Source organism: Hippopotamus amphibius, chromosome 7 (assembly GCF_030028045.1).
Source record: "Hippopotamus amphibius kiboko isolate mHipAmp2 chromosome 7, mHipAmp2.hap2, whole genome shotgun sequence".
Lineage (NCBI taxonomy): Eukaryota > Metazoa > Chordata > Mammalia > Artiodactyla > Hippopotamidae > Hippopotamus > Hippopotamus amphibius.
The window spans coordinates 78,051,430-78,064,745 of record NC_080192.1 but is presented as its reverse complement, the minus strand read 5'-3'; the positions used below and the strand labels follow the sequence as shown (position 1 = coordinate 78,064,745).

At 43.2% G+C, this 13,316-nt stretch overlaps 1 protein-coding gene across 1 annotated transcript in view; it reads left to right on the top strand.

The window, feature by feature from the left end:
• The window catches only part of LONRF2 (LON peptidase N-terminal domain and ring finger 2), a 34,641-nt gene extending 21,539 nt beyond the window's left edge, over nt 1-13,102 (top strand). Inside the window, exons 4-12 of the mRNA XM_057743648.1 lie at nt 70-231; nt 757-958; nt 1,948-2,047; nt 2,299-2,413; nt 3,032-3,153; nt 4,316-4,474; nt 7,332-7,494; nt 8,690-8,839; nt 12,908-13,102. Coding sequence (XP_057599631.1) covers nt 70-231; nt 757-958; nt 1,948-2,047; nt 2,299-2,413; nt 3,032-3,153; nt 4,316-4,474; nt 7,332-7,494; nt 8,690-8,839; nt 12,908-13,102 — 1,368 coding nt within the window. The remainder of the gene's footprint in view (nt 1-69; nt 232-756; nt 959-1,947; nt 2,048-2,298; nt 2,414-3,031; nt 3,154-4,315; nt 4,475-7,331; nt 7,495-8,689; nt 8,840-12,907) is intronic.
• Nucleotides 13,103-13,316: the final 214 nt, after the last annotated feature.

Genomic DNA, 13,316 nt, shown 5'->3' with positions numbered 1-13,316 from the left:
TTCAAGGTATATTATGTATTTTTCAAAAGTGTTTTAAAATATATTTTTTTCTCCTTGGCAATTTGATAGGTATTGTGTGAGGTGTTTTTCCCAGCTTCAGAAAATGTGCCTCAGAATTTAACATCTTCCATCCAAAGCAGAATGTTGAACACGAGATTAAAGGCTCAGTGTCAGAACCACGTGAACAGCCAGCCTCCTGTGGAGGAAGGTGGCAGTGCAGGGAGTTCTAAGGTACGACGTGCACGTGTTTGTCAATGAGCTTGATAAAGCGTTATGAAATTTTGAACATTTACAAGTTATTCAGAGGGTGGCATTACGTTAGCTAAAAGTACCTAAGACCAGTTCTGGCTTCACAACCTGAGAATTGACACTTTTAAGGGAATTTGATGGAAGTAATGAAAATCACTGAAGACTGAAAGAAACTTTTAGAACATCTCCAAACAACCCAAAACATCAGGAGACTTGAAATTATTTTGTCTCGGAGAAAAGAGAGCAGAGGGATGGTTTGGATATATGCAAGATTGGTGTTCGGTTGATCTGTCTTAGCAAGAAATTATCCTTATATTTTACCATGAAAAGTCTAAAATTCATCGTAGAAGTTAATAGATGAAACCGATTATAAAGAAAGAGTATAAGCCTCCTTTTTTTCTATAGATTCCCAAGAAAGGCTACTGCATGATTTTTTTTTCCTCTTAGGCTATGATTTCTTTAATATTCTGGATTCTTTTTTTTTTTTTTTTTTTTTTACTTAAACAGAATCCATCTGAGAAATCTGATGTGTTTAGAAATACCAATTCTTCAGTTTTGTATTTTATACTGGGCCTACACTGTGAAGAGGATAAGGAAGTGTTAGAAGGTATCCTTCCAATGGCGCCAAACAGTGGGTTAAAGAGACGGTTTCCGAATGACTTGGAGGATGCACATGACATGAACGCCCCTGGAAAAATTCCCAGGAAAGGTCAGTAGGGCTATCTTGTCATGGAGTGTGTGACCCTAGAGTGAGAAAATGTTGGCTAATACTCAGTATACATTATAACATTTTTATACAGGTAATTTAATACTGAAATGAATATATCACCTTTAAGATTATAGGACAGTTTAAATGTTTATTCCTACATGGTCTTCATAGTCAAAAATAGCAGAGAAAATTCAGCTGCAACTTTAACTTTTATTCATGCTTTACAGGTAAATTATGGCTATATACAGTCAGCCCTCAGTATCCATGGATTCAGGCAACCACGAGTCAGAAATATTTGGAAAAAAAATTTCAAAAAGTGCCAAAAAGCAAAACTTGCTTTCACCCCATGTAGCAACTATTTACATAGCATTTACATATATTATTATAATATTATAAGTAATCTTGGAGATGACTTAAAGTACTGGCAACACCTCATTTTATTGTGCTTTGCAGGTATTGTGGTTTTTTTTTTTTTTTTACAAATTCAAGATTTGTGGCAAACCTGTGTTGTCAGAGATGGTTATTTAGCACATTGAGCAATAAATTTTTTTCAATTAACGTGTATATTGTTTTTTCGGCATAACGCTATTGCACACTTAATAGACTATAGTATAGCATAAACATAACTTTTATATGCACTGAGAAACAAAAAATTTGTGACTCAGCTTATTGCTATATTCACTTTATTGCTGTGGACTGGAACGGACTCTGCAGTATCTCTGGGCTATGCCTGTATGTGGAAGGTTGTGCTTAGGTGATATGCAAACACTGCACCATTTTCTGTAAGGGATTCCAGCATCAGGGATCTTGGTACTCGCAGGGGTCCTAGAACCAGTCCCCACAGGGATACAGAGGGACCGCTATAGTGCTAATCCCATCCAGCATGGTTTGTTACATTGGTGTAACACACTTTATCCAGAGGAAATACAGTTATTGCATGCTCTTACCCAGATGGGCAAGTGTTAATTATAGGATTTAAATTTTTGCAGAGGCCGATTCCTCACCCCAAAGGAACATGAACTCTACCATAGGAGAAAGTGCAGAACTCCCGATAGAAGTGGCTGACTTTGAGTGTGCCCTTTGCATGAGGTAGGATGGCATAGAATCTATGCCATTGTGAAAAACTCAGCCTTTCTGAATTTTGTATCCTAAACATAACGGGCTTTTTATTGTCAGGAAATTACATATACCTCTATAACGATTTATTTTCTAAAAATTTGATAAGGAAGATATAAATGGAAGGTGGATGTAAGTGATTTCTAGAATTCTTGTAAAATAAAAAGATTATTTGAAAGCCTCTCATGGACTTTTCCTGCTGAAAACCCAGATGTTCTCTCCAGGTTGCTCTTTGAGCCTGTCACTACCCCCTGTGGACACACGTTTTGCCTAAAATGCCTTGAGCGCTGCCTGGACCACGCCCCCCATTGTCCTTTGTGCAAAGAAAAACTTTCCGAAGTAAGTATTTCTTGGAAAACAATAACTCCTAGCGCTTTTTTATTCGCTCTCCACCTACTTCCCCTTCACATCCAGCTTTAATTCCTTGGTCCCTCAACTCCTCAGTCCAGATCAAGTCAACTCTTTGCCTTTTGTGTGTGTCTGTATACATAGCAGAGCAAAGCTAGAGTAAACCCACAAAATAGGGAAGATTAAATTTCAGTTTAAATTCATAATCTTAAACCTGAGACTCAAAACAGTATTAGTCATTCTTACCGTGCTTCTTTGGTAGCTTCAGCTTTTCACCCTGCAAGGTCCTTATCTCATACCTCTCTTCTCTCCCAACACCTGCTACTCATGCCTCTCCCCTCCCTCCCTGACATTGTGATGCTCATGGAAAGTGTAGATGCCACCAAGGTGGGAATTGCCTCTTCCTTCCTCCAGGGGAACCCTTTTCCCTGTGCTTCTCTCCTGGGGGAGGGACTGCCCTCCCCTCCTTCTCAGGGCTGACCTCCCTCTCTCACCCCGTTCCTTTTGTCTTCTGAGACCCCGCCCCACCTCCTTGTGGACCCTTGATGGGAAGGAGAGCTGTTTGTCCAATTACCATGTGGTATTATTTAACATTTTCTTTTGTTACAGTTGTTAGCAAGCAGAAATTTTAATATAACTACCCTGGCTGAAGAATTAATATTTCAATATTTGTCAGATGAACTGTCCGACAGAAAGAGAATTTATGATGAAGAAATGACAGAGCTTTCAAAGTAAGTCCTCGTGCTGTAGATACTTGGTGGTGTTCAGGTTAAGGAAGAAAATCCTCGTTAATCTCACAGCTGTATCTCCGTTTTTCCCCCCCTTTGGCAGAGAAATTAGCCTCAGAAACATTAATTGCAAAGAGTTTATGTGAATTTAATTGAAGACGTTTGTAAGAAATATTTCAAAAGTGTGTTTTGACAAAATTATATGGTTGCTTTTTGTATCTAAATAAACAGTACTGAATTTTTCAGAATTGAAAAGGCACAGGACAGAAACACGAGGGAAAACAGGATGACCACTCAAAATAGGCTTGACAGTTTTTTTCTCTTTTAAAGTGATTAAAGTTTTATATTGTAGTGATCTGTAAGTATTAAGATCTTATTCTTCTACTTTTTTTTAATTTAGAACTTATTATCTTTGATTTCTTTGTAGTTTTTGCTTTCATCAGAATTTTTTCTTTTTTTTTTTTTGATCTAATTGATGTTTAACATTATGTTAGTTTCAGGTGTACAGCAGAGTGAGTTGATATTTGTGTATATTGTAAAATGATCACCACAATAAATTTAATTAACTTCTATCTCCAGACATGGTTACAAAAATTTTTTTTCTTATGAAGAGAACTTTTAAGGTCTGTTCTCTTAGCAACTCCCAGATGTGCGATACAGTACTATTAACTGCAGTCACCATGCTGTACATGACATCCCCAGGACTGAGTTCTTTGATAACTGGCACTTTGTACCTTTGACCCCCGTCACCCATTTCACCTTCCCCTTCTTCTGTCAACCCTGTCTGTCCTCTGTATCTGTGAGCTTGGTTTTGTTTATTTTTAGATTCCGCATATAAATGAGGTCTTATGCTCTTTGTCTTTCTCTGACTTATTTCACTTGGCACAGTGCCCTCAAGGTCATCAGAATATTTTTATAGTGATCAGAAGCGTGTTCTCTCTCAACAAATTAAATAAGAGGGCTTGGCAGGGAACCTGGGTCAGCTGAGAACTTTCACATGCTGTGGCCCTTGGCTGGCTTTTCCCACCTAAGACTGAGGCAAGCCTGTGGGTTTTGTAAATGAGGGAACTGAGGTTGGCTAGCCTTTGCTATTTCACAGCGACCATCACTCCCGTCTGTTTCTATCAGCTCCTACGTCTGAGTTAACATTTCTCTTACCCCGCAGTCTCACCAGGGATGTGCCCATCTTTGTGTGCGCCATGGCCTTCCCCACCGTGCCCTGTCCGCTCCACGTCTTTGAGCCCCGCTATCGGCTTATGATAAGAAGATGCATGGAAACTGGCACCAAACGGTTTGGCATGTGTTTATCTGCTGAGCACGCAGGGTAAGAATTACCAGCGTTGAAAGAAAGGATTCTAGTTAAATGCATCATTTGTCATTTTTCTTGAACAATTTAAGATGATGCTGAAAATCTCTAGGGGCTCCTCTTATAACAAAGTATAAATTCAGGGCCATCCACGAAGTGCTCCCGGCCTCCCTTCTAGCCTCATCTCCTACGCCTTCCTTTTGAACATCACACCTGCTAGTCCACTGCCACATCATTTGCCCTTCTCTAAATACAGCTCATGTTTTCATGCCTCCATCCTTCCCTCTGCCTGCACTTCTCTTCTAGCTCATCATTATACAAACAAATCTGGTCCAGCCTTTAAGGTCTAAAAAAATTGTTACATCCTCCACGAAACCTTTATCTACACATCCAGAAAAATTTCAGTCTTGGTTTTTATCTCTTTTTGTTTTGTGTTATTTGTCTAGGGAAGATGTTCTAAATCTGGCAGCTCCCCTCCAAGGGCTGCTTTGGGGACCCCGGGTCCTTCCCACCTCTTGGCTTCCTGATCCCCTAGGGCTTTGTCATTACTGCACGGTCCTGATGAGGTCACTACATCCAAGTTCTAGCTGGTGAAAGTGATCCAGGTGCTTGTAGGGGATCCTAGAGTAAAGGGGCTCATGTCAGTCACTGCTGCTCACACCTGCTGCAAAGGAAGCTGGGAAATGTAGTCCATGCAGGTGCCCAGGAGGGAGGGGAGAATGGATGTTTAGGGCCACCCTGTAGTTTCCACCATGTGTACCTAGAACAGATCTTTCTAAAGATGTGTGTAGAACATTTACAGAGAACACTCTGCAACTTTTTTCAGAGATACTCGAGAGTGGACAGAGATACCATGTTCATAGGTGCATAGACTCAGTGTCATAGAGAGGTGTTCTTTTTACCTCAGTTGGTCTATAAATCCAAAGTAGTTCGGGTCAGCATCCCAAGAGGGTTTTTTCATGGAATTGCTCAAGCTGTTTTTAGAATCACTGTGTTAAAGCAGAAGGCCAACACCATGATAGTTTTGAAGACTGAGCAAGGTGGGAGAACATCCTTGTAATAAACTTACAAGTCCAAGTAAGTAGACCATTAAAACAGATTATAGAGGTAAGAAGCAGATCCACTCATACATGGACTCCAAACTTATGTATAATTTTGTGAGAAAAGGCAAAACTGCTCAATAAAAGGTGCTCAGACAATTAGTGTGTAGTCCAAATGGGAGAAGAATCTTTTCTCTGCCTTACACTGTATACACAGAATAACACATTTATATTCCCAATGTGAAATGTGAAAAACAAAATATTGAAACATTTAAGAGAAAATATTGGGGGCTAGCTTTATAATTGGGAACAGGGAAAGATTCTTATACAAGATGCTGAGAGCACGAGCACAGAGGAAGAGATTAATACATTTGAATATATTAAAATTTGGTTCATCAAAATCAGCATAAGCAAAAAGTGAAAAAACAAGTTTGGGGAGCTTCACTTCCACCGAGAATATAGAACACTCAGAAGGGATTTACTGCAGTTAAACTACCGAACGAACGTAAGTTTCTTGAATCCGTCAAAGCGGAGGTTGCTCAGGGTAACCGATGAGAGACAGGTCTTCCAGGGAGGAAGCAGACAGGTGCCCTGGCTCACCCGCGGCCGAGCTCGGGAGGAGACACACAGGAGAGGGGGAGAATTCAATTGAGTTTTTGGACGGGTTTCTAATGGCCTCACGTAGACAAACGTGAGAGCCTCAATCCCCTGGATGCTGCAGAGTCTGTAGCCACTGCCGGGTTCCTGCCACAGACCAGACGAAATGCTCATCACAGGAACAGGCTCTACAGCCAAGACAGACTCTGGAGGAGCTGACTTGTGAAGGCTGTCTGCTGAGAGCTGGGGCTTTTCAGAGGGGGGCTCCGTGTGTGCCGCAGCTGTGGATGGGACAGACCCTTCAGAAGGAGGGTGTTTTATTGGCGATCCAGGCAGAGGTGTTAAAACTCGACGCAGGTGTATAACTTGGGAGTCCTCACTCATCACTGGTCCGGAGGTGTGTGATGCAGTTGTTCATTCACTTTAGCATCAGATACCCTTGGGTTCAGGTCTCGGCTCTGAATCTTCCTGTGGCCCTAGATCAGTTTAATTGTTCTGAGCCTCCATGGTTTTGTGAGGCTTGGATGAGTACAGGTGATAAACTGCTCTGTGCAACACTTGACACGTCGTAGACACGATTGATACCATCAGGACACGGAGGACAGAACCGTGACTGTGGGTGAGGTCACGTGGGAGAGCTTCGGAGTGAAGATCCAGGTAGCCCAGGGCACACAGCCCCAGTGTTGGGGGCACATGGAGGACGCGCATGGCGAAGGGTGGGACTGGTCTGCAGGGCGAGGGTACTGGGTCAGCAACAGGCCAGTGGGGGCCTGCCAGGGGCACGTGTGACTCCACTGGGTGGTGTCCTTGGAACGGCGGGGTCTCAGGGTGTGACGGGGAGACAGGGAGATGAAGGTGGTGGTTGTAGAGCACTTTTCCTGGCAGTTTGCTGGGGAGGGAAACAGCATGGGTGGAAATGGAGGGAGTGGAGTCTGAGTGTCCTGGGTGCCAGTGCCCTGGCCAAGGGGGCTGAGGGGCCACATTTCAGGTCCCGTCTCTCCCCAGCCAGGTTTGAAGGATGAGGCACAAGTGCTCTGTCCCTGCCAGCACTTCCCCTGCCCTGTTCTCACTGGCTGTTGGTGTCTCTTGGAGGAAATAACCTTGCTGCTCCTACGTGGAGATGCTCTTTGTTTTGTTTGGCTTTTTATTCCTTTAAGACCCAGGCTTTCATCTGGGGAGAAATGAAGACCCTCCTGCGTTTTTAAGGTCATGGTCATTTCTCCCACCTGTCCCGCCAGGATCTCGGAGTACGGCTGCATGCTGGAGATCAAGGACGTCAGGACGTTCCCGGACGGCAGCTCTGTTGTGGATGCCGTTGGGATTAGCCGCTTCCGGGTTCTGAGCCACCGTCACAGAGACGGCTACAACACGGCGGACATTGAATATCTGGAAGATGAGAAGGTGAGCAGTCACACCCACGGGGCCAGCTCTGTCCCTTTTCCAGCTGCTGTTTCTGGTCATCTGTGGGCACCGGGCCTCTTGGGGCACAGGGCAGAGTGCAGCGAAGTGAGAGGTGAGCTCCAAGGTCTCAGGCCCCCAGAGCTGGGTGTGAAGACAACCAGATGGGATGGCTCTCAGGGTCCCTCTTCTGTTCTGATAACAAATCTGACGAGAGAGTTTGTTGACTTGCGGATGATGCCTTTTGGGGGTGTATGTATGTATTTTAACATGGGAGCTTAAATAGCTACAACATGAAATATTTTTAAAAGTTTTCTTTTTTTTTTTTTTTGAAGAAAACCCTCCACTATGTATGAATATTTGATTTGGATAAATCAAATTGATGGTTATATGTGTTATAACCCAATTCCTCAGTTTACCCCCGTTTTCATAAATACTGTAGTTTTACCATCAGGAGTGACCTTCGTGCTTTATTGCCATTTTACAGATGAGAAAATTCTGTGCTAAGGCGGCTGAGCAGCTGGCCAAAACTCCCACCTGAGAGGCAGTGACGAAGGTGGAGCACACCCCAGCCCCCTGGTCTCAGGCCCAGAGCTGTTGCCTCTCTGCATCCCTGCGTAGCACTGAGTCTTGCTGGGCAGTGAGAGGGGCTGCAGGCAGGAGGGTGCATCTCTCCAGAGCCTTAGGGCCTCTCCCGGCATCAGGCTCAGGCCATGAAGGCAGTGATATGAAATATAACTTGTGAAACGTGACCCCTCTTCGACTTGGTAATTCCTCTGGGAAACTACCCTGAGGAAATGACATCCCCTTTTCCCTCACACACACAAAAAACCACTTTTGCATCAGTACTTACATCACTTGTGTTATTTTAAAATGTATCTTAGGTGAGTGGTTGAGTAAATCATGGTATATCTTAGGTATAGAATTGCAGGTACTCATTAAAAATGATTCATAATAACATCCGATCTGTGTTTATATTGAGAGAAACATCTGGGTGTTACAGATGGACAGACAGCTCCACTGTGCAAAAAATGTGCAGGTTTCTCTGTTGCGCATATATCATGTTTATAAAACACTAATGAATTATCCAAGTGCTAAACGCCGGGAGTCGGCTCCGCAGACGTGGCCGCAGCCCCTGTGTGACGGACACTTGTGTGGTAATGAGTTCTTGAAAAGGTCTTCTCTTCTCCATGATCAGGTGGAGGGTCCAGAGTATGAAGAACTCGCCACGCTGCACGAGTCAGTTTATCAGCAGTCTGTGTCCTGGTTTGCTTCACTTCAGGACCACATGAAAGAACAAATTTTAAGCCATTTTGGGTTGATGCCCGACAGAGAACCTGAGCCTCAGGTATACTGTCCTTTTTTCTTTTATCGTGCTGTTATTTCCTGCCATAATGTGCTCAGACACATCATGCTGAAGGAAAACTTGGCAGACTCTGCTGTCCTCTTTACTCCATTATGCTCGTTTATGAACCAGTTCATTTATCCACAGCCCGAGGACACACCTGATATAGTATAGCATGTGCCTTTTGGACCAGAACGATAAATGCTTTCTGATTAATACTATGTGAAGGTAATTTCTTTATTATCAGAAATCAGTTTATTCTGATCGGCTGTCAACTTTGGTACTTCTCCCACCAATGTTGGAAGATTTAGTAGTAGTTTTAATATAGCAGCAGGAACACTTTGTTTTGCAGGTAAGAATGCCTTGCACCTAATAAATGAGTGTTGGATGAATGAAGAGAAAAGTCCCTAACTCTCGTTAAATCAGAAGCTTTCCTAGCCCCCTATCCCATCATTGTGGGCTTTCTCCCTGCTGCCAGGGGTGCTCTCAGTGACACTGGCTCTTTAAGTGGCGAACGGGCTTCAGGTGTGGGAAGCATTTCTAAGTGCAGGTGACTCCTCTCCCCGACGCTTGGGTGACAGTGCCAGGTGGGGATGTTATGGGTATATAGTTCCTCCTACTGTGCCTGCTCACCTGTCCTGGAGAAAGGGTGGCAGGGCCAGGTCTCAGCAAGTTTAGGGTAAGAGAAATACTTTTATCTTTTCCATCCATTTTTATGTCCTTTTTCTGTCTCTTAGGGGCTTCTGTCTTTTCCAAAGTCAGGACAGTGCTTTCAGCCCAAAATCCCCTCTGAGTCCTTCCTCACCTTCCACTCTGTTATCGTCCTTCCTCCTCCTCTGTTTTTATAGCCCAGATTCAGAAAGCAGAATGATTAAACTAACTTGATTAAGGTATGAATCATTCTTTTTTCTAGGAGGTTTTGCTTATTAACCCAAATGAATTTCTGATTATAACACATTGCATGATTGTAATGGCTTAAAACAGCAGAAATTTATTTTTTATTGGAGTATAACTGCTTTACAATGTTGTTAGTTTGTGCTGCACAGTGAAGTGAACCAGTTTTATGTATACCTATGTCCCCTCCCTCCTGGACCTCCTCACCATCCCATCCTTTTAGGTCACCACAGAGCACCGAGCTGAGCTCCCTTTGCTATACAGCAGGTTCCCACTAGCTATGTCTTTTACACATGGTAATGTGTCTATGTCAGTCCAAATCTCTCAGTTCATCCCACCCGCCCCTTCCCCCTACATCCATGTCCACATGTCCGTTCTCTGCATCTGCATTTCTATTCCTGCCCTGCAAATAGATTCATCTGTAACATTTTTCTAGATTCCACATGCATGTGTTAATATATGATATTTGTTTTTCTCTTTGACTTCAACTCTGTATGACAGACTCTAGGTCCATCCACATCTCTACAAATGACCCAATTTCATTTCTTTTTATGACTAATATTCCATTGTATATATGTACCACATCTTCTGTATGTATTCATATATCTGTGAACATTTAGGTTGTTTCCATGTCCTGGCTATTCTAAATAGTGCTGCAGTGAACATTGGGGTACATGTGTCTTCTTGAATTATGGTTTTCTCAGGGTATATGCTCAGTAGCGGGATGGCCAAGAGGTACATGAAAAGATGCTCAACATCACTAATAACTAGAGAAATGCAAATCAAAACCACAATGAGGTATCACCTCACACCAGTCAGATTGGCCATCATCAAAAACTCTAGGAGCAATAGATGCTGGAGAGAGTGTGGAGAAAAGGGAACCCTCCTGCACTGTTGGTGGGAATGTAAATTGGTACAGCCACTATGGAAAACAGTACGGAGGCCCCTTTTAAAAACTAAAAATAGAGCTACCATGTGATCCAGCAATCCCACTCCTGGGCATATAGTCTGAGAAATTTATTATTGTACAGTTCTGGAGGTCAGAAATCCAACACAGTCTCACCAGGCTCTGACCAAGGCGATGGCAAGACTTTATTCCTTTCTGAAGACTCTAAAGGAGAATCCGTTTCCTCACCTTTTCTGTCCTCAAAAGGCTGCTGGTGTTCCTTGGCTCTCGCCCCTTCGTCTGTTTTCCAGGCCAGCGGTGTTGCACCTCTGTCCCCTCTTCCATAGTCTCATCTCTCTCTGACCGCACCCCAGAACCGCTCCCTGCCGGAAGGACCCTTGTGGTGAAGCTGAGCCCCCGAGGTGGGGGAGGTCCAGCATAATCTCTCCATCTCCAGGTCCCTGACTCACTCACATATGCAGTGTCCCTTCTGCCGTGTAAGCGGTTCAGGAACTGGGGGGTGAACACCTTCGGGAGACCACTGGTCTTCCTACCACAGAGGATTTTAGGTCCTGTGTGGGAGATATCTTTATGCTGAGGCCCTTCCCATTAATCATGCTCCTCAGTTTTCCCCACTGTGTAAGCTGAGGAGGGAAAGGAGAGGGCGAACCACGTGGAAGGTCGTTTTGTCCGACCCTTGGGTCTTCTTCCCTTGGAGAGGAGGTGGGTGCCTTCTGCACAGTGACGTGGGCCGCCCCATGCACTCCGGCTGCCGTGTACCCCTGGTCCCTCACCCTGAGCGACGGCGAGTCCGAGCCACCCTCCCTGGTTCCTAGTTTGGATTCTGCTCGCCTTTGGAGTGGGAATGGAGTAGAAGCCAAAACGTTAGAAGCATGAGGGCTTGGGTATCTGGGTTCCAGTACCAAGAATATTGAGAACACCTTTGTGATCAGCTTTCGCGTAGAGCTCCATCCAGAAGTGGCTGTTTGGTTATGAAATAAAGGCTCTCCGGTAGCATAGTAATTCATGTATGTATATATATCTTTTCAAGAGATGTAAAGTTAATTGACCAGTCAGTACTAAATACAGTTCTTCATGGTACATTTAAGAGAATGTGAGCTATCAAAGGTATAATTTGAGAAGCAGCAGAAAACAACATTGAATGTATGAGACCATTTAAAAAATCCTGTGGAGTCCATTTTCTTAATACTTTTAATATTATGTTGTTACCGGTATTTCTACTTATGACTGTACTTTGTCTAACTGAGATTAGTTCTTAAAAAACAGTCCGTATTATGAATATAATAAACGTCTTTAACTTTTTTCTTTCCCCCTTTATTTTAATTTTTTTTAACTTTTTATTTTTTTATTTTTTACAATAAACTGCATGTATTTAGAGTGTACAATTTGGTATCCCAATCTCCCAATTCATTCCCCCCGCCAACCCTCCCCGCTTTCCCCACTTGGTGTCCATATGTTTGTTCTCTATATCTGTGTCTCTATTTCTGCCTTGCAAACCGGTTGATTTGTACCATTTTTCTGTAGTCCACATGTATGTGTTAATATACAATATTTGTTTTTCTCTTTCTGACTCACTTCAGTCTGTATGACGGGCTAGGTCTTTTATTTATTTTTAATACATCTTTATTGGAGTATAATTGCTTTACAATGTTGTGTTAATTTCTGTTGTACAACGAAGCGAATTACTTTACCATTTTTCCTTCCCATTTTCCTTCTTAAGCTGAAGTTGGTTAACAACGTTTTCTTTTCTACCTATTTTTTAGGTGTCTGACACCCTATATTTGTAATAGTAAGTCATGTATATATTTAGCAACTCATATGTATAGATATTTCATATATGTGTACATTTGTCACATTGGCTTTATTATAAGATTTATAACACTCAAACTTGTACGTATACTCTTGGCTTGATAAACATTTTGCTTTATACAACATATTTAAAACTTAAAAAACAGTAACACAGAACTTTGGAAAGTAGAGGTGAACATTATGGTCTCCTCTTCTGGCTGGTCATCTGCTCTGAACAGAGCTTTGAGAGAAAAAGGGTGGCTAATTCCTAGAGTTCCCCTGTGGAAGATGCTTCTCTTGGAAGATTCTTCTTTTGTGAGTTCCCCGCATTTAAGTGTGTAACATGAGGGCTGAATGAATTGTTCAGGAGACCTCAAGGAGAAGGTGGCATTCAGTTCTTGCTCATGTTGGTGAAACATAGGACAGTATTAGGGGAAAGGCTTGTATTTCAGGCACTAATTTTGTTTTCCTGTTTTCTGCAGAGTAACCCTAGTGGTCCTGCCTGGTCCTGGTGGATCCTGGCTGTGCTGCCGTTGGAGCGGAAGGCCCAGCTGGCCATACTGGGCATGGTCTCGCTGAAGGAGCGTCTGCTCGCCATCCGGCGAGTGTTAGTCATTATCACGCGTAAGATGAACAGTCGGCAAGAGCTGGTTAATAGCAGGGAGAGAAATCATTGATTTTTCTCTGTCAGGGTTTCTGGAAGGCCTTGTATTTTTGTGTATTTGTATGAGGAGTTCCAGGCACGGACGAGTAGCATCCATCCCTCGTGCTTTGTAAAATGCTTGGTGATGGGGTCACAGAATGGAACACTTAGCAGACGTGGAGGACTCCTACTCAGAAGTTAGAAGTCTGTGCCTGGTGGAATCTGACTCTGTACAAGGTTAAGCGTGA